The following is a 19,033-nucleotide window of genomic DNA, read 5'->3' as shown; positions in this document are numbered from 1 at the left end:
AGCCATTGCTCCCTGAACATCTTCTGTTCCTTCCCTGCCTCCTCTCTGGGTTCTTGGGCCTTGAGTAGGTAAGGCTTTTTTTATTTTTCCTGTATCTACCAACCAGGTCATAAAACAACTCTAGGTGGGTGGAAAGCCAGTGACTGGGGGCTGCCGGTGAAGCAGGGACATGTCTCTTCCCACCCCCTCTGCCTTTCCTCAAGATAACATTTTCCAGGGCCAACTGGGAGCAGTTGCAGCTCTGGCCCTCAGCTTATCCATCTCACTGGTGGGCCCAACCCTCAGGCCTGAAGAGGCTCTGTACTAATGACTAGTCCCTGGAAGCTGGCCAGATTCTATAGGTAGGTTTGCCTGCTGGGAGTTGGGGTATAACAGCTCCGTGGTAGACCTTGCTTACCAGGCTAACGTTACTGAGTTTATCCCTAGTACCATGAAAATAGTCAGGCTTGCAGGCAGGGTCTGACCTGCTGAAGAAGGGTTATGCGGGCAGGTAGGCGCCTATGCCTATATTCACCTGGCCTGAACTCAGCTCCCCTTTCTTGCTGTACTGTACCAAGACACTCTCAGGGTGGGGATTTTTGGGATGGCATCCAAGAGAGGGGTTTGATCTCCCGCTCAGCTAGGGTCACAAGCAAGTCCTTAGCCCCTCTGAATGTCACCTTTGGTTATAAAAGGGACAAGATAAAGCACTGAGTTGCTTACTGGCCAGCTTCCCCTCTTCGAGTCTTTGGGAGAAGGGCAATGCCCAAGGCTCAACCTTGCCGTGCTTTCATGGCTGTGTTGATGGCTTGTGTCTGTGGCAGTTCTGTCAAAGGAAGTTATCCAGACTGCAAGCACTGTCCAGTTCCACAAAGGTCTTGAGATTTAGCCTTGCTGGGCTCTTCTGTCCAGTGTCTGGGAGTATCCAGTGGTTACAAGGTTGGAGTATTCATGCAGCTAGGGCCAAAGAGAGTTGCTCTGGATTCCCATCAGCTGCCTGCCAGATTCTGCCAGGGTGGCTGAGGAGAAGTCTTGGCAAGTTCCCAGGAGAAGGGGGAGGGGAAGAAGCTGGGGCAAGATTCCCTTTCCCAACCTTTATGGCTACTAGTCCAGCCACCTCAGCTGCTTCTCTCCTCCATGTTGAAAGGTCACCGTTACCTGTGGGGGAATTCATTCCTCAGTCTGCTCTCTGAGTCTGTCTCCCTAGTCCTTTGCTATCCCCCTCTTGTCTTCCATGTCCTTTCCTGGTGCTCTTGAAAAATAATCATAATCACAATAATTAATAACAACAGAGCCCACAGCAAGCCTGAGGTGGCTCTTAAAGAGGCAGCACCCTCTTTTCTCCTGGCAGAGCCAGCAAGACCTCTGCAGCTTCAAGCGGCAGCTAGGATACCACCATGCCTGAGCCTTTGTTTCTGTCCCTCCCTCTGCCAGGGTTGGAGGCTGGTGCTGGGGCACATGTTTCTGCCTGTGTCCTCCAACAAGCACTGGGCCTCTGGGATTTTAATTGAACTGTCTTTTCTTAGAGATAGATGCCTTCCACATCCAGCTGCCTGTGTGCATCAGGAAGCCAGCCTGTAATCCTGTGTGGGGAAATTAAAAGGCGCAGCAGCTGGACTGATTAGATGGGGCAGGGACACTGTTCATGACTCCCCCTCTTTTTAGATAATGTCTCTGGTAATGCATTTTGGGAATGTGGTGATGGAGGTGGGGGGAGGTGTGTGTGTGTGCGCGCGCGCACACACGCACACACACACACAAAACTCCAGCCGTAGAAATGTTAATGATATCTACAGGACACTCAGCAGGAAATGAGAGTGATCTGGGACTAATAAAAGCCGAAATGTAATTTGTGCAGATATATGAGGGAGGCAGATGTAGCCTTCAGAGCAGTCCGGGTTTGTACGTATAAACACACACCCAGGGAGGACAGGAAACTGTCATTTCGTGTACTGATCTTGGAAGTGGCCCACCAGCAGTCCTGAACAGGGGTGACATCCACCAACATCCAGAGTGTGCTCTGCTCTTGGAAGGTGGGGGCAGGAGGCACCAGGCCACCCACCTGGAGAGATGCTGCCTCCAGCCCCTCTGGATTAGCACAGCCTGGGGTATTTCATCTAAACCACAGGACTGGAGTGAAGTAGATCCAAAGGGTAGGTGGGCACTCTCTTAGTGAGGGGTTAGAGAGGGGTGTAATGAGCTGGGAGTGGGGCAGGCAGGGGCCTTTAACAGTCTGGGGAGGAGAAAAGTTGCTTAGGGGCAGCTGGGTCTGGCCTGCTGCAGTGAGCTTTGGGTTGTCTGGATGCCTGAGCATTCCCTGTTCCTCTTTTGCTCCCTTCCCTGGGTCAATTCTAAGACTAAGAAAGGAAGGCACCTTTGTGGAATGGAGACCAAGGGAGGCTGGACCTCCTTGCCAGTGCAAGCTCTCCACACCCACCTCTCACACCTTTGTCTTCACTGTGAGGCACCTACCTCTCCACCCCCACAGTTACTTCTCAACAAACAAACAAAACCCCCAGAAACCTTTGTGGTCTAAGGCAGGCCACACCTCCCTCTTATGTTTTGGAACAAGAGCTGAAAAGTCCCAGTTCCCTCCTGGGGGCTTAAGCCGCTTAGTCCCAGAAACGGTGTACCTCCTGCCTTCAGCCTGTATGATGGCCTGGAAGCCCTGGCATGTGGGGCATAGGCCAAAACTTGGTGATATTCCTCTCTTCCACCATTGAGGATTTTCTGGGGTAACCAGTCAGTTGAAGGAAACTGAGGTACAGAAACTTGTGCTGTGACTCTATCCACAAAAGCCCCTGCCCTCCTGGCAGATGAGACACTACCTGCCCCTGTCCTCCAGGTCATGGCTGCCTCCACCAGCCCTGGCCTTGTGACAGCAGCTCAGCGGGAGGGGACAGGAGAGTCAGGGTAGTGTGCTCTCCAGTGGCCAGGGCACTGCGTCTTTGTCCCCTCTTAGTATTCATCCCACACTCTGGACCACATAATCTGTTTATGCACCTATGATACCGAGAACAGGAGGCAGGTGCTGCCATCCTTCACTCCCAGGAGTCAGAGGAGGGGGGCTTTGTGTGGACAGTTGGCTTAACAGCCCCCAGTCAACATCTGCCAGAAGGGACGGAGTCCAGATGGCACTGCAGGGGAGGTGTGTGTGAGCGTGCATGTACATGTGCCTGATAGGTCCTTTGTACATGTGTGGATTCCTGTATGTGCCATCACAGCAGCCTGCAAGCAGCCTCTCCCCAACTGGGGAGAGGTCCTCATGGGTACCTCGTGTGGTTGGGTCATGCTTAAGTAGGGCTACACAAAGACGGAGATTATGGGATCCAGTAGGGCCCCAGGGAGCAGTGGAATCGCTCTGCTAATTTGAACTGTCTATGAGGACTGGGCGTGGTGGTACAGACAAGAGGGCAGAGGGGAGGAGCTGGCAAGAGTGACCTGGAGTAGCCATTCCTGTGACTTGCTGCGTGCAGCCTGTTTTGGACTGTGCATGTCAGTGGCAGGTGTCCTTAGCATGGCTCAGCTGCAGGCACTGTGGAAGCAGGATTTCAGAGCACATCTCCCGGACCCAGAGGTTGTCAGTGTGTGCATAGCTGGTGGGAGGTGGCCAGGAGGGGTGCTGGCTGGGGCAGAGAGAGTGGAATATGGCCCGTCTGAATTGTTCTCCCTCTGCACCATCCCTTCTCTTCACAGATAACTGGCCCGAGTCATGCAGTCTTTTCGAGAAAGGTGTGGTTTCCATGGCAAACAGCAAAACTATCCACAAACCTCACAGGAGACATCGCGCCTGGAGAACTACAGGCAGCCAGGTCAGGCTGGGCTCAGCTGTGATCGTCAGCGGCTGCTGGCCAAGGACTATTACAACCCACAGCCCTATACAGGCTATGAGGGTGGCGCTGGCACACCTTCTGGCACAGTGGCCACGGCAGCTGCAGACAAGTACCACCGAGGCAGCAAGTCCCTGCAGGGGAGGCCGGCTTTCCCCAGCTATGTTCAGGACAGCAGCCCCTACCCAGGGCGTTACTCTGGCGAGGAGGGTCTTCAGACCTGGGGGGGCCCACAGCCACCACCTCCCCAGCCTCAGCCCCTGCCAGGGGCAGTGAGCAAATATGAGGAGAACTTGATGAAGAAGACGGTGGTGCCCCCAAACAGGCAGTACCCTGAGCAGGGCCCCCAACTTCCCTTCCGGACTCACAGCCTGCATGCCCCCCCACCACAGCCTCAGCAGCCCCTGGCTTACCCCAAACTCCAAAGGCAGAAAGCACAGAATGACCTGGCTTCCGCTCTGCCTTTCCCCCAGAGCAGCCACTTTCCCCAGCATTCTCAGTCCTTCCCTACCTCCTCCAGCTTCGCCCCGGCAGTGCAGGGTGGCGGCCAGGGGGCCCACTCCTACAAGAGTTGCACAGCGCCGTCTGCCCAGCCTCATGACAGGCCAATGAGTGCCAACGCAAGCCTGGCCCCAGGGCAACGGGTCCAGAATCTTCACGCTTACCAATCGGGCCGCCTTGGCTACGAGCAGCAGCAGCAAGCACTCCAGGGCCGGCACCACACCCAGGAAACTCTCCACTACCAGAACCTCACCAAGTACCAACACTATGGACAGCAAGGCCAGGGCTACTGTCCGCCGGACACAGCTGTTAGGACTCCTGAGCAGTATTACCAGACCTTCAGCCCCAGCTCCAGCCACTCCCCTGCACGGTCTGTGGGTCGCTCCCCTTCCTATAGCTCCACTCCATCACCACTGATGCCCAACCTGGAGAACTTCCCCTACAGCCAGCAGCCGCTTAGTACTGGGGCCTTCCCCACGGGCATCACAGACCACAGCCACTTTATGCCCCTGCTCAACCCATCCCCCACAGATGCTGCCAGTTCTGTGGACCCCCAGGTCAGCAACTGCAAGCCCCTGCAAAAGGAGAAGCTCCCTGACAACTTGCTGTCAGACCTCAGCCTGCAGAGCCTCACGGCACTCACCTCACAGGTGGAGAACATCTCCAATACCGTGCAGCAGCTCTTGCTGTCCAAAGCTGCCATGCCACAGAAGAAAGGGGTCAAGAGCCTCGTGGCCAGGACTCCGGAGCAGCACAAGAGCCAGCACTGTAGCCCCGAGGGCAGTGGCTACTCAGCTGAGCCAGCAGGCACACCGCTGTCTGAACCACCAAGCAGCACACCACAGTCCACGCATGCTGAGCCACAGGACGCCGACTACCTGAGTGGCTCCGAGGACCCTCTGGAGCGCAGCTTCCTCTACTGCAGCCAGGCCCGTGGCAGTCCCGCCAGGGTCAACAACAACTCCAAGGCCAAGCCTGAGTCCGTGTCTACCTGTTCTGTGACCTCACCTGACGACATGTCCACCAAGTCTGATGACTCTTTCCAGAGCCTGCACAGCACTCTGCCACTGGACAGCTTCTCCAAATTCGTGGCAGGTGAGCGGGACTGCCCACGGCTGCTGCTCAGTGCCCTAACCCAGGAAGATCTGGCCTCTGAGATCCTGGGGCTTCAGGAAGCCATTGTTGAGAAGGCTGACAAGGCCTGGGCTGAGGCTTCCAGCCTGCCCAAGGACAACGGCAAGCCGCCCTTCCCACTGGAGAACCACAGCACCTGCCTGGACGCTGTGGCCAAGACGCCATGGTCACAGCCCGGGGAACCAGAAGCCCTGCCTGAACCCTTGCAGCTGGACAAGGGTGGTAGCACCAAGGACTTCAGCCCAGGGCTCTTTGAAGACCCTTCTGTGGCCTTTGCCACCAGTGACCCGAAGAAGACAACCAGTCCCCTGTCCTTTGGCACCAAGCCTTTGCTTGGAGCTGCCACTCCAGACCCCACCGCGGCGGCCTTCGACTGCTTTCCAGACACAACCGCTGCCAGCTCGGTGGACAGTGCCAACCCTTTTGCCTGGCCAGAGGAGAACTTGGGTGATGCTTGTCCTCGCTGGGGCCTCCACCCTGGTGAGCTCACCAAGGGCTTGGAGCAGGGTACAAAAGGCTCAGACAATGTGGGCAAAGCAGATACCCACGAGACCTCTGCCTGCTTGGGCTTCCAGGAAGAGCATGCCATTGGGAAGCCAGCAGCTTCACTGGCTGGGGACTTCAAGCAGCAGGAGGCAGACGGGGTGAAGGAGGAAGTGGGTGGGTTGCTACAGTGCCCTGAGGTGGGCAAAGCTGACCAGTGGCTGGAGGACAGCCGGCATTGCTGTTCCTCCACTGACTTTGGGGACCTGCCATTGTTGCCACCCCCTGGCAGGAAGGAGGACCTGGAGGCTGAAGAGGAGTATTCCTCCCTGTGCGAACTGTTGGGTAGCCCTGAGCAGAGGCCCAGCCTGCAGGACCCATTGTCCCCCAAGGCCCCACTGATTTGCACCAAGGAGGAAGCAGAGGAGGTCCTGGACCCCAAGGCTGGCTGGGCCTCCCCATGTCACCTCTCCGGTGAGCCTGCTGTCCTCCTGGGCCCCTCTGTGGGTGCTGAATCAAAGGTCCAGAGCTGGTTTGAGTCTTCGCTGTCACATATGAAGCCGGGAGAAGATGGGCCAGAGATGGAGAGAGCCCCAGGTAGTTCTGCCACTTCAGAAGGCTCCCTGGCTCCAAAGCCTAACAAGCCTGCTGTGCCTGAGGTGCCCATTGCTAAGAAAGAGCCTGTGCCGCGGGGTAAAAGTTTACGGAGCCGCCGGGTGCACCGGGGGCTGCCTGAGGCTGAAGACTCTCCGTGCAGGGTACCAGCACTTCCCAAAGACCTCTTGCTCCCGGAGTCCTGCACAGGACCCCCCCAGGGACAGGCAGAAGGGGCTGGAGCCCCAGGCCGGGGGCTGTCAGAAGGGCTCCCCAGAATGTGTACTCGCTCTCTTACAGCTCTGAGTGAGCCCCAAACTCCTGGACCTCCAGGCCTGACCACTACCCCCACGCCTCCTGACAAACTGGGAGGCAAACAGCGAGCAGCCTTCAAGTCTGGCAAGCGGGTAGGAAAACCATCACCCAAGGCTGCATCCAGCCCTAGCAACCCTGCTGCACTGCCTGTTGCCTCGGACAGCAGCCCCATGGGCTCCAAGACCAAGGAGCCAGACTCTCCCAGCATCCCTGGCAAGGACCAGCGCTCCATGGTCCTCCGGTCTCGCACCAAACCCCAACAGGTCTTCCATGCCAAACGGCGGCGGCCCTCAGAGAGCCGGATCCCAGACTGTCGTGCCACCAAGAAGCTTCCTGCCAACAACCACTTACCCCCTGCATTCAAGGTTTCCAGTGGGCCCCAGAAGGAAGGCCGGGTGAGCCAGCGGGTCAAAGTCCCCAAGCCTGGTGGACCAGGGAGCAAGCTTTCAGATCGGCCTCTCCACACACTCAAAAGGAAGTCAGCCTTCATGGCTCCTGTCCCCACCAAAAAGCGAAGCCTCATGCTTCGAAGCAGCAATGGAGGTGGGGTAGATGGGAGGGAGGAGAGGGCCGAGGGCTCTCCTGGCCTCTTGAGGAGGATGGCCTCACCCCAGAGAGCCAGGCCCAGAGGCAGTGGGGAGCCACCCCCGCCCCCACCACTGGAGCCACCTGCTGCATGCATGGAGCTGGCTGCACCATCATCCCTGCCCAGTGCTGTGAGGACCAAGGTGCTGCCACCCCGAAAGGGCCGTGGCCTCAAGCTGGAGGCCATAGTACAGAAGATCACCTCACCTGGTCTCAAGAAGCTTGCATGCAGAGTGGCAGGGGCTCCTCCTGGGACTCCCCGGAGCCCAGCCTTACCTGAGAAACGTTCAGGGGGCAGTCCAGCTGGGGCAGAAGAGGGTCTAGGAGGGATGGGCCCTGGACAGATGCTGCCAGCAGCTTCAGGGGCTGAGCCATCATGTAGAAATCCAGCCAGCAGGTCCCTAAAAGGCAAACTCCTGAGTAGTAAGAAACTGTCCGCTGTTGCTGACTGTCCCAAAGCTGAGGCCTTCATGTCCCCGGAGACCCTGCCATCCCTAGGTACTGCCCGGGCACCGAAGAAAAGGAGCCGGAAAGGCAGGACCGGGGCCTTGGGACCCTCTAAAGGGCCGTTGGAGAAGCGGCCCTGTCCTGGCCAAACTCTGACCCTTGCTACCCATGACAGGGCCAGCAGCACTCAGGGTGGAGGTGAGGACAGCTCCGGTGGAGGAGGCAAGAAGCCAAAGACGGAGGAGCTGGGACCGACCTCCCAGCCCCCTGAAGGCCGGCCCTGCCAGCCCCAGACAAGGGCTCAGAAGCAGCCAGGCCAAGCCAGCTATAGCAGCTACTCAAAGCGGAAGCGCCTCAGCCGTGGCCGGGCAAAGACCACCCATGCTTCACCCTGTAAGGGACGTGCCACTCGGAGACGGCAGCAACAGGTACTGCCCCTGGATCCTGCGGAGCCTGAAATCCGACTCAAATACATTTCTTCTTGCAAGCGGCTGAGGGCAGACAGCCGCACCCCAGCCTTCTCACCCTTTGTGCGGGTGGAGAAGCGAGATGCTTACACCACCATATGCACTGTGGTCAACTCCCCAGGGGATGAGCCCAAGCCTCACTGGAAGCCCTCCTCCTCTGCTGCCTCCTCCTCCTCCGCCTCTTCCTCCTCCTCCTCAGAACCAGCTGGGGCCTCTCTGACCACATTCCCCGGAGGCTCTGTGCTGCAGCCGAGGCCCTCCCTGCCCCTCTCCTCCACCATGCATCTGGGGCCTGTCGTGTCCAAGGCCCTAAGTACCTCTTGCCTTGTCTGCTGCCTCTGCCAAAACCCGGCCAACTTCAAGGACCTTGGGGACCTCTGTGGCCCTTACTACCCTGAACACTGCCTCCCAAAAAAGAAACCAAAACTCAAGGAGAAGGTGCGGCTGGAGGGCACCATTGAGGAGGCCTCTCTGCCTCCCGAGAGAACAGTCAAAGGCCTGGACTGTGCAGCCAGCACCGCTGCTGCCATAGCTACCACTCCCACCACCACCGCCACCACCACCACAACCCTGGGGAGGCTGCCCAGGTCTGATGGCCCCCCTGACCCTGCCAAGCAGGGCTCCCTGCGCACCAGTGCCCGGGGCCTGTCGCGGCGGCTGCAGAGTTGCTATTGCTGTGATGGTCAGGGGCACGGGGGTGAGGAGGTGGCCCCAGCCGACAAGAGCCGCAAACATGAGTGCAGCAAAGAGGCCCCTGCAGAACTCGGTGGGGACACCCAGGAGCACTGGGTACATGAGGCCTGTGCTGTGTGGACCAGCGGGGTGTACCTGGTGGCCGGGAAGCTCTTTGGGCTACAGGAGGCCATGAAGGTAGCTGTGGACATGGTAAGAAGCTAGAGAGCTGGGGTAGGGGCTGGGGTCTTGAAGTGCTGACAGGCTGACAAAGGTGTCTTCGGAGCTTTACTTTGGGTCACTTGTGCCCGTAGCCAGCGAGTAGCCAGAGAACAGGCTCCAGGCCCTGGAGTCCTCTGGGAGTGTGGGCAAGTTGACGTATTCCTGGGCTACAGCAGGACCTGTTTATCCGCCCTGCCCAGGGTACGTGTCTCAGGTCTATGTTCCACTGGCCAGTCTTACACAGACACTACCCAAAACCGGAGCTGCTGGGCCTGGCAAGGCAAAACCCTTCCTGAGTTGGATGCCGAGATGGCCTGGTCTCCCCTGAACTGGGACACTGGGCATAGCTCCTAAACAGCATGCGGCCAAAGCCTGGGACGCTGGTCCTGGGTTAGCTGGCCACAGAAGCCCTGAAGCTCACACTTCATTCAGAGAATGCTGGACTGCCACAGGCGCTGGGGGGCAAGGTCATAGGACCTAACTTATTAACACATTGATCTTGAGGGCTCTATTTGGGATCACAGGTCTGGGATGGAGAGAACATTCTGAGCTGTGACTGCAGCTAAGTTTCCTCAGACCAAGAGCCACTTCCTGTCTCTGCAGACCATGCCTTGGGCAGCAAGACTCCCAAGCGCACTCATCCACACTGACCTTACAGGGTGTCCATACCAACTCTGGTGATTCTCTCCTCCTCCGCCCTCTGTGGGCAGCTGAGCTCAGAGGACCCTGACTGTCCAGTGGTCTCCCTCCTTCCCACACTTTACCATCCCAGCTCCTCAGAAGCACTCTGTCCAGGCCCCATCCTTGACCTTGGGAACCACTGTGGATGCCTCCTTTGGCTCCAGGCTCCAGGCATCTCCTGCCCATGGTGATAGCTAATACACTCTCTGGGTCCTGTTGTCTGTCCACCTTGCTGTGAACGGCCTGAGACACAGCCAGCACAGCTTTCAGGACCTCAGCCAGTTCATGGAGCATGCAGGCACCAAACCCCTGTCTTCCCTGGCTCCATGGTTACTTAATCTTCATCGCTACCCTGAAATAGTCTTGTCTCTCCCTTCATCAGAAAATAACAAGACTGGAGCCCTGTCCAGTGGGGTACCTGATACCCTGCATTATCCAGGTCTCCTTTGAGGGTCGGGGCTGGGACCCAGTCATCTCATGTCCCCGCCCCCCAGCACTGGGCTCATAATCAAGGAGAAACATTGGTGAGTGCAGGGAAAGGTCCTGCTCCCTGACCTGGCCCGCTGCTGCTGGCCTCTTGTTGGACGGATGGGGACACACACACGCACGCACGCACGCACACGCGCGCGCGCGCGCAGAGCATCATGTCAAGCTGAGGAGGGTGTATGAGTCACAGTTGGAGCTGGAGCCACTCACTGCTGAGTCCTGTTGACGCTACCACACCCTGGCGTGACGGGAAAGGCCAGGAAAGGTCCTCATTGGACAAGGTTGGCTGCATATTGAAGGCTTGTCCCTGCCAGAGGTGGGCCTGGCTGGCTCATGACTGGTAGCTGGGACCTGCTGCCAGGCTGTACCCCACAGCCACAGGCTCATATGGCATGGCCTCACAGAATACACTGAGGGATAGATAGACCAGGGTTTCCCAGGTTCCTTGAAGAGTGACCTGCGGGGTCATAGCCCAGCTCATTGTTTCTGCCCCAGGGCCTTGTTGGCACGGCTCTCTCCAGGAACCAGGCAACGTTGGTTCAGATCTCACTTCAGGAAGCCTCGTGTCCTCTGCAAACCCCAGAATGTGAGCGCCCACTCAGGACACGGCCTTTCCCACTCTGCCAGCTGCCATGATCACCTTCCAGGTCTTAAGCCACCCACACTGTCACCGTACACCTCATTTCCTGGCTAGAGGGGGTATTGCAATTCAGGGACCTGGGGCTGATTCACATCCTCAGGAGACTGGTGGCCTCTGGGTGTGGGTGCCTGGGCCAAGGAATGGGGCACAGTTGATCAGCCATGCTACCCCTCTAAGGGACCTGGGGCCAAGAACAAGGTCATCATCACCCAGAATGCCTCAGTTAGTCTCTTCTTAACTGCAATGAACAGTTCTGCCTTGGAGCTGGTTGGGACTGTCTGCCACAAGGGGGCCATGGTTGCCCTCAAACATCGTCGCAGCACTCCGGGGGCCACTGTGAGTGAGACTTGGGACTATCTGCCACAGGGAGGAGGGCATAGTTACCCTCAAATTGCTCAGTGTTCCCAAGAGAGAGATTTGGTCTACTTCGCGGTTCCCTCTGTCTTCCATCTTCCTTCAGTGGCTAAGAGGTGGACCTTGGGCTCTAGGTCCTTGGGACCCCCATCCGGAAGTCCTGCATGGATGTCTTCCTCTCTTGCTGACCCATTTCCAGTGGCCACTCCACCAGCAGAGTGTCTGAACAGTACGCACCCTGCCAGGGCAGCCACGTTCTCCTGGGCTGTGGTTCTGGGTCCCCCTGGCCTCTGGAGCCTGTGGTTTGACCCCAGCTCTGTTGTCTGGCCTAGAAAAGACAGTGCTGCGCTGGGAATTCCAGCCATGACTGGCGCCAGGTGCAGTGTCCCTTAGCCTCTGAGCCTTTTCTGTCCTCTGCTCTGCTCCTACCTCACTGCCCACCGTGATGACAGGCTTGGGAGTAGGGGTGGCCTGGCCCGGGACCCATCTGGATCCCTCCCTATGCTCAGTTTGGCATCCTCCCCTGTTGGCCATCTCATCATTGTCCTATTCTGGCCCTGTCACAGCCTCCAAGCCCAACAGAAATCATGGAGACAAGCAAGGGGTTGGACAGAGTCTGGGGGCATCAGATTCACATGAGATCAGCCTCTTGGGGGTCATATGTCAGCTCTTCCCCTCAGCTCATTTTTGTGCATCTGCTGTGATTGGCTAGAAAGAGTGCCCCTCTCTCACATGGAGAGGGCCTGTCTCACCATCTGGAAAGAGGGGGTCAGTGAAAGCCATTCCCCTTGCCGTTACTAGCAGGAACCAGTGAATGAGGACACCCCAGAGGCAGCATGCAGCAGCACCTGACAGATGGCGACTGCCAGCCATGGCCACTGTGGTGACTAGCACCACTAGCCCAGGAGGGTCCCCCACCCAGTGTGCCAGCCCAGGAGGTGGCAGAGGGCCAGCCCTCGAGGGCATTTCCTCCCTGCGGCATCTCAGTGCCGCTGTGGCAGAAGTGCCATGGGGCGTGTCTGGAACACACAAGGACTCACTTGCCTTCCTTTCTCTTCAGCCATGTTCCAGCTGCCATGAAGCCGGGGCGACCATCTCATGCTCCTATAAAGGATGTATCCACACCTACCACTACCCTTGTGCCAATGACACAGGTAAGAGCTGGCCTGGGTACAGCTGTTCCAGCTCAGACCCCATGTGACTCCCAGGGCCCTCATCTGCCCAAGCAACTCTTTCTCATTGTTTCCTTGGCCTCTGCCTGCACTTGGCAGTTCCAGAGAGGTGGAGATGGGTCGGTCCCTACCTGCCTGAGTGAGGGTTTCCCGGAGCTCTGCGGGGTAGGCAGGGGCATATATGATAGAACAGAGATCTGAGCCAAGAGCTCAGGAAGGAAAGTGTGTGGGCATGGGCTTTTAAGGAGGAATAGGAGAACACTCACCAGAGAAAGAGAGGATGGTTATAGACCAACTAAACCAAATGAGCTGAGAGTGTGTCTCAGTGATAGGTTTTAGTTGTGACTGTCCTGTGCTCTTATACAGAATGTGCCATACCTGAGGCCCAGAGACACCAGCCCCAGCACTTAATAGAGAAAAATAAATAAAACTAGGGGCATTTAGGTCAAGGTGGAGACAGACCAGCTGGCGTGTTGGCTGTTGGGGCTCTCCATGCAGGTCTGTGGGGATGTGACAGGCCCCTGTGACCTACCCTCATTCCTACTCCTTCATTGTGGGCCACAGGACCAGGAAGCCCAGCCCCAACCCATCAACTGGAGACCTTGAAGCCCTCGTTCATAAAGAAAGCGTCCAGTCCCTGGCAGTGGTGGCACTTCTTCCTGTGTGCATCACAGTGTTAATACGTGGGCCCCATCTGCAGAGTGGGCTGTGAGCAGCAGGGCTGTCCAGAAAGCAGTCTCCTGGGTCAGCGGCTGTCATGCCCTCCATCCCTCTCAGCCCTGACCTGGTCATTTGCTCTAGTCTGAGCAGTGGAACCACCATCAGTGCTACTGCGCACTGGGCCCTGGGCCAACATCAGCCCCAGCCAAGCTACCCTGGTAGCCACACGGTCTCAGATGCCAGCAGTTCTGGAGGTGCAGAGCTGCTAACATCCAATAGAAAAAGGATGTTAGTGGGCACAGGAGTGGCTCATTGACTCTGCCTCCATCACAAGGGGACCTGTATTGGAATGTGAACCCAACCTAAGAGCAAGACCTCACTCCCTCTGCCACCTGTCTAAACCAAGGTCATCATGTGGCAATCCGCCCAGTCCCTAGCTCCAAGCTTCTCGTGTGCTGTCTCGCCCACAGTCGCACAGAGGCTGGGGCTTTCTGGCGTTCTCGGCTGCCTCCTATGCCAGGCTTGCCCAGCTTCCTCGGGCTCAGCCGTGTTTCTGCCACAGTAATAGATAGGTGTCTTGGTCACTGTTCTGACGCTGTGATAAAATGCCCTGACCTAAGCCGCTTAGGGAAGGAAAGATTTGCTTGGCTCGGTGGCAGGTCACAAGCCAGCACAGTAGGGAAGTCATAGCAGCAGCCTCTTGAGCTGGTCACACTGCGTAGGTAGGTCAAGGAGCAGAGCTGAGTGTGGTGGCACACACCTTTAATCCCATCTTTGGCAGACAGGCCTGTGGCTCTCTTGTGAGATCAAGGCCAGCAGGTCTACTTAGTTCAGGACAGCCGGGGCTGCAAATAAAGACCCTGTCCCAAAAAGAAGCAGGAAGGAACTAGACATGGTAGCACACTCCTTTAGTCTCACCCTTGGGAGACACAGGCAGGCAGATGTCTTTGAGTTTGAAGCCAGCCTGAGTTCTATAGCAAGTTCCAGGTCAGTCAGGGCTATCTAGTGAGATTCTTTCTCAGGTGGCTGTGAAGTTGAGTTCTCTTGCAGAGGTGCCCACTTCATTCCCATTCCCAGCACCCACATACCGATGGCCTACAACTACCTTTAAGTTCAGCTCCTGTGGATCTGATGCCCTCTTCTGGCTTCTTGCCTTACTGCAGTGTCACAGATACCCACTCAGACATACACACACACACACACACACACACACACACACACACACATACACATACATATATATGTATATATGTGTATATATATACACATTTGAAAAAATAAAACTTAAGGCAGGCATGATGGCACACGCCTTTCATTCTGGCAGCTGGAAGGTAAAGGCAAACGTATCTCACGTTCAGGGCCAGCCTGGTCTACAGAATGAGCTCCAGGCCAGCCAAGGCTACATAGTGAGAACCACTCTCCCAAAATAATAAAACCTTTTTAAAACACACAGTAACCAATGCCCCTTGACCGCCACACTCTAAAAGGCAGTTTCCCTGGGCTCCACAGCAGGCCTGGCTCACACTGAACTGATTTCTGTCTCATGTTCTGCAGTTTTAGCCCCCTTTAAAGAAGGACCTCTGTTTCGCCTGCCTTCCGCCACAACAACAGTAGGCATGGTGGGGATGGGAGCTGGGTTCCTGACAATGACAGGCCTCTCAGGAAGGTCCCAGTAAAGCTCTTGAAACTTAAAAACAAACAAAAAAAAAACCAAAACAAAACAAAAAAAAAAAAAACCATAGTAGTAACAGAACAGCCGGTCTGTGTTCTCATTGCGATGATGTAATCGAGACGGCTCCTCATGCGAGGGGACAGACAGTGCCGCTGCTCTTCGGGAGCACCTGGGGTCGGCTTCACTCACGTGTTATCTTGATAGACATTTGAAACTCCAGTTCTGGGGCATTTGATGCCCCTTTTTGGCCTCCACTGGCACCAGGAACACATGTGGTTCATAGGGTACTTTGCAGTCAAAGCACCAGAAATGTAATTGTTTTTCAAAAAAAGAAATCCCTGACAGGCATACCCAGAGACCCATCTTCTAGGTTATTCTAAATTCTGTCTGGTTGACCATGAATGCTGTCCCATCAGATAAGAAAAAACTGTGCTTATGAGAGAGGCCCATTTTATCTAAGCTGGGAAGATTCCATACAGGTCCCACAGCGTCAGATGAGTTGAGCCATGGCTTGTTAGTGGTAGGATTGTAGAACCGGCTTTGTGCACCTAACAGGAACTAAGACATTGACATGATCAAGATTGATGAACTACCATGTGGCCCAAGAGAAGAGAATGATTGCTGGTGCAGGTAACTGTACATCCTAGGGACTGTTGGCACAGGAGTCTACAGGACTTGACAAAATGAGAAAGTGGCTATGTCAGTCTGGTGTCCCCACTTTAACAAATTGGTTTGGGCGGGGTGTTGTAGGGCACACCTTTAATCCCAGCACTCAGGAGGCAGAGGCAGATGGATTTCTGTGAGTTGGAGGCCAGCTTGGTCTACAATGAGAGTTCCAGGGCAGCCAGGGCTACACAGGGAAACCCTGTCTTGAAAAACAAAAAGATTCTGATTTGGACAGGGCGGGTGTGAGAAAATAGGGCATCAGTAGCAGGGGTCAAGCTTCTTGCCCTTCCCACACCTGGCTCAGTGGCTTACATAGCACCATAAACACCTTCCTCAGGCTCTGCAGGGGCTGGGCCAGTGCTGCTGCTTCAGGTGGCTGGCCCAGCACATCGGGACAGCAGCAGGGCCCTGCAAGAACAGGTAGCAAGGCTTTTGGAACCTGTGTTCTGTTGGCCAAAGGCAGAGCCATGTAGCTAAGGATGGGGCACAATAGGAAGGAGAGGGTGCCACCGCCAGCAGCTAGTTGCCCTGCAGCCAGGCAGCCCTGGAGCTGTCCCCACTGGACTCATGTTCTCAGCACTGGGGGGGGGGGGAGGCACCTCTGAACAGCTGTCAGGGAGGTGGAGCCCTGGGAAACAGCAGCCAGGCAAGTGAAGAGGCCAGAGTAGCTAGCCACGTGGCTAGTACAGGAATAGTTCACCACATGGGGTCAGCTGCTCCTAGGTGTCAGGCTCCTGGGTTGCTAGAAGCAAGGTGGCCACTGGCTATCTGTCCCATCCCTTTCTGCCCCTCACTTCTGAGAGCACATTGGCCACAGCATAGGGTCCAATCTGAACATCTGTATTCAGTCCCAAAGCTGCCTGCCCTTACCCTGTCTCCAGTCCCTGCTCTTAACTGTTGGGTGATTTTGGCTGAACTGACTGGGAAGTAGCAACCACCCTGGTTAGGTTGTATTGGAACCTAGGTCCAGCCCAGTCCCAGAGCCAAATGTATGTGCCTAAGTGCACCTGCCAGCCACTGACCCCAGAAGACAACCTCTCCTGCAAGTTTCTCGGGTGCTGTCACCTCCCTCCTCTTGGGCCAGGAAAAGGGAAGGGATATAGTGAGGCCTGCAACATCCTAAGTATGAGCTGGGAGAATTTGTCTGGGAAGGTGAACTTCAGTCAGCGCAGAGAAGGGAGAAGAGATGGGCCTTTGTGTGGATGGCAACTGGCAAGGTCTCAGCCGCACACTGCCCAGGAAGGCATGAAGACCTGTGAGCTAGTCACTGCTGTCTCGTAAGAATAAGCCCTTCCACCCAGAACACTGTCTTCGAATATGAGGAAGGGCACCCATTATAGCACCCAGTAAGCAACAGACAGTGACTCTTCTACAAACCAGAGGCTGAGGCTCGCTCAGGAGCTTTCTGAGCAAGGGCCTCTCGTGACAGTTATGCATGTAGGATGTTGGGACAGTAGTGGCCTTGCACAGTAAGACACAGTGTGTGTGGGTGGGGGGATTGGGGTGGGGAGATGTTAGGGAATGAGAGTTCCTTCTGCTCTAGGGAGAGGAGCTGGGTGACGACCTGGAGATGGCCACGTAGCCGTGGGCTGGGGGAAGTCTCTGAGTGTAGAGAGGGAGGGGATATCAGGGTAGAGGCAGAGGGGCTGCACCCATGAGTGATTTGGATTAATGAGGGTTCTAAGCAGGACCTGGGTGCTCAGAATCAACACTGGCAGCCAGCCCACCCTGCATTGCCACAGAAACTTCTCTTTGCTCACAGGTTGCACATTCGTTGAGGAGAATTTTACTTTGAAGTGCCCCAAACATAAGGTAGGTGAACAGGTTCCCCAGGGAACGCACTCCATTCCCCAACCCAGTTTCTCCCTGCCTCGCCAGAGGGTTCAGAAAGGGGCACTAGAGCCTAAGGCACGTCCCCCAGTGGGCTGCTGGGCCTCGCTTGGAAGGGCTGGGTGGGCTGCAGTGGTTGGCCCTGGCCATAATATGCTGTCCCTCCCACAGAGGCTGCCGTTGTAATCCCTACATGGCCGAGCCTCCGAGGAAGAGGAGCTGTGCCCACAGCCGGTCCTTGATCCCACCCCGGGTCTTGGTTCCGGCTGCTTCGGGCGCTGGCGTGAGGCCCAGGTTGCGAAGAAAACCTGTTCCAGGCCAGACTTGGCGAGGGCAGGGCACAGGGCAGCCAGACCCTGGGCGTGCGGCTTCGGGCGGGGTGCAAGTCCCCTGCAAGTTCTGAAACAACGTGGCATGCAAGCTGTGCCCCTGGGAAGAGGCCGAGGGTGCTGCTGGCTCGGTGGACAACGTGGGGCAGGACCCAAGTCTTTCTGTAGAGGTCCAGCCAAATGGGGGAATGCGACCCTGGCACCCAAGGCTTTCCCAGAGTCATGACAGACCTGGGCTCAGGCCATGCGGTCCCTGATAATGAGCTGGCCTGGGGCGGTGCCCTATTGCTTCTGTTTGTCCCCTTTCCAGTCTTCCACCCCACTGTTGGAGCCCGGTCTGGAAGCTTGAGGAAACTGGGCCTGGCTACCCCCTAGGCAGATGTGCAACCGTCCCCAAGCACCGCCATGGGTTCCAGGAACTGCCGCTCGCTCGGCTCGTGGGCAGGGACAGTGCTAGACTTCGTGTACAAACCTGTGTACCCCTCTATATATATGTTATATAGAATGTATATATGTTGGGAACATGCTCGCTTCTTTGTGTCGCTGCTGTGCGTCGTGTGCTCCACAGCACAGAGCCCTAACCTGGCCTTGGCCTGAGTAGGGGCTACAGTGATGCCCCTTCCTTGTGCAACCACCATCACCGCCGCCACCACCACGGCCAGCCCCCACTTGTCTGTTTGTGTTCTCAGCTCTGTCCACGCTTCAATAGGCCTGATGCAGCCCCCCCTTTCCCTGCAACTTCCTGTACATATGACTGTAAAATGGTAAACGTGTGTATTATATCTGGCCTCGTTATATAGTGTATATATATGTATACATATACATATATATAATATATATGAAGACTGTAAATGTTAAGACAACTAGTGTTCTTATTAGTATATTGCTTCACACTGAAGATTGTGTGTATCGAGCTGTTTCTAAAAGATGTTTATTTTCCTTAAGAGTAAAAAAAAAAAAAAACCAGTCATTGCATTCAGAAAAAAAAAAAGTCAATAAAGATACCACGATTGTTTTGGAAGTTTGCGGCCTGTGGATGCCGACCAGATTCCCTAGGGTTGGGAGTGGAGGGAAAGGGCCGGGGGACACAACAGGGATCCCAGATTGTGCTCGTTGGTGACTTCGCCAGGTGTACAGAGCTGACCAGGGAATTGTGTGTGACGCTCCAGACATACAGGGAGACGGCAGCCTGGCCTTCAGATGCTGGCCACCACAGGACTTGGTGAGGGGCTGGGGCAAAGAGACAACTGAGACCATCAAGGCCTCTCAAGGTTGACAGAGCTCAAGTGTAGCCATGAGGTCAGTGGGACAGCC

General features: G+C 56.1%; 1 protein-coding gene across 3 annotated transcripts in view; it reads left to right on the top strand.

The window, feature by feature from the left end:
• Positions 1–18,740, top strand: part of Rai1 (retinoic acid induced 1) — a 99,628-nt gene extending 80,888 nt beyond the window's left edge. For all 3 annotated transcript variants that reach the window (XM_038327346.1, XM_038327345.1, XM_038327344.1), the window contains 4 exons: positions 3,676–9,220; positions 12,451–12,544; positions 17,323–17,372; positions 17,562–18,740. In XM_038327346.1, the coding sequence (XP_038183274.1) occupies positions 3,692–9,220; positions 12,451–12,544; positions 17,323–17,372; positions 17,562–17,576 (5,688 nt within the window). In that variant the 5' untranslated portion in view covers positions 3,676–3,691 and the 3' untranslated portion in view covers positions 17,577–18,740. The remainder of the gene's footprint in view (positions 1–3,675; positions 9,221–12,450; positions 12,545–17,322; positions 17,373–17,561) is intronic.
• Positions 18,741–19,033: the final 293 nt, after the last annotated feature.

The sequence above is a fragment of the Arvicola amphibius genome, chromosome 4 (genome assembly GCF_903992535.2).
Source record: "Arvicola amphibius chromosome 4, mArvAmp1.2, whole genome shotgun sequence".
Taxonomy (NCBI): domain Eukaryota; kingdom Metazoa; phylum Chordata; class Mammalia; order Rodentia; family Cricetidae; genus Arvicola; species Arvicola amphibius.
This window is presented reverse-complemented; position numbering and strand designations above follow the sequence as displayed.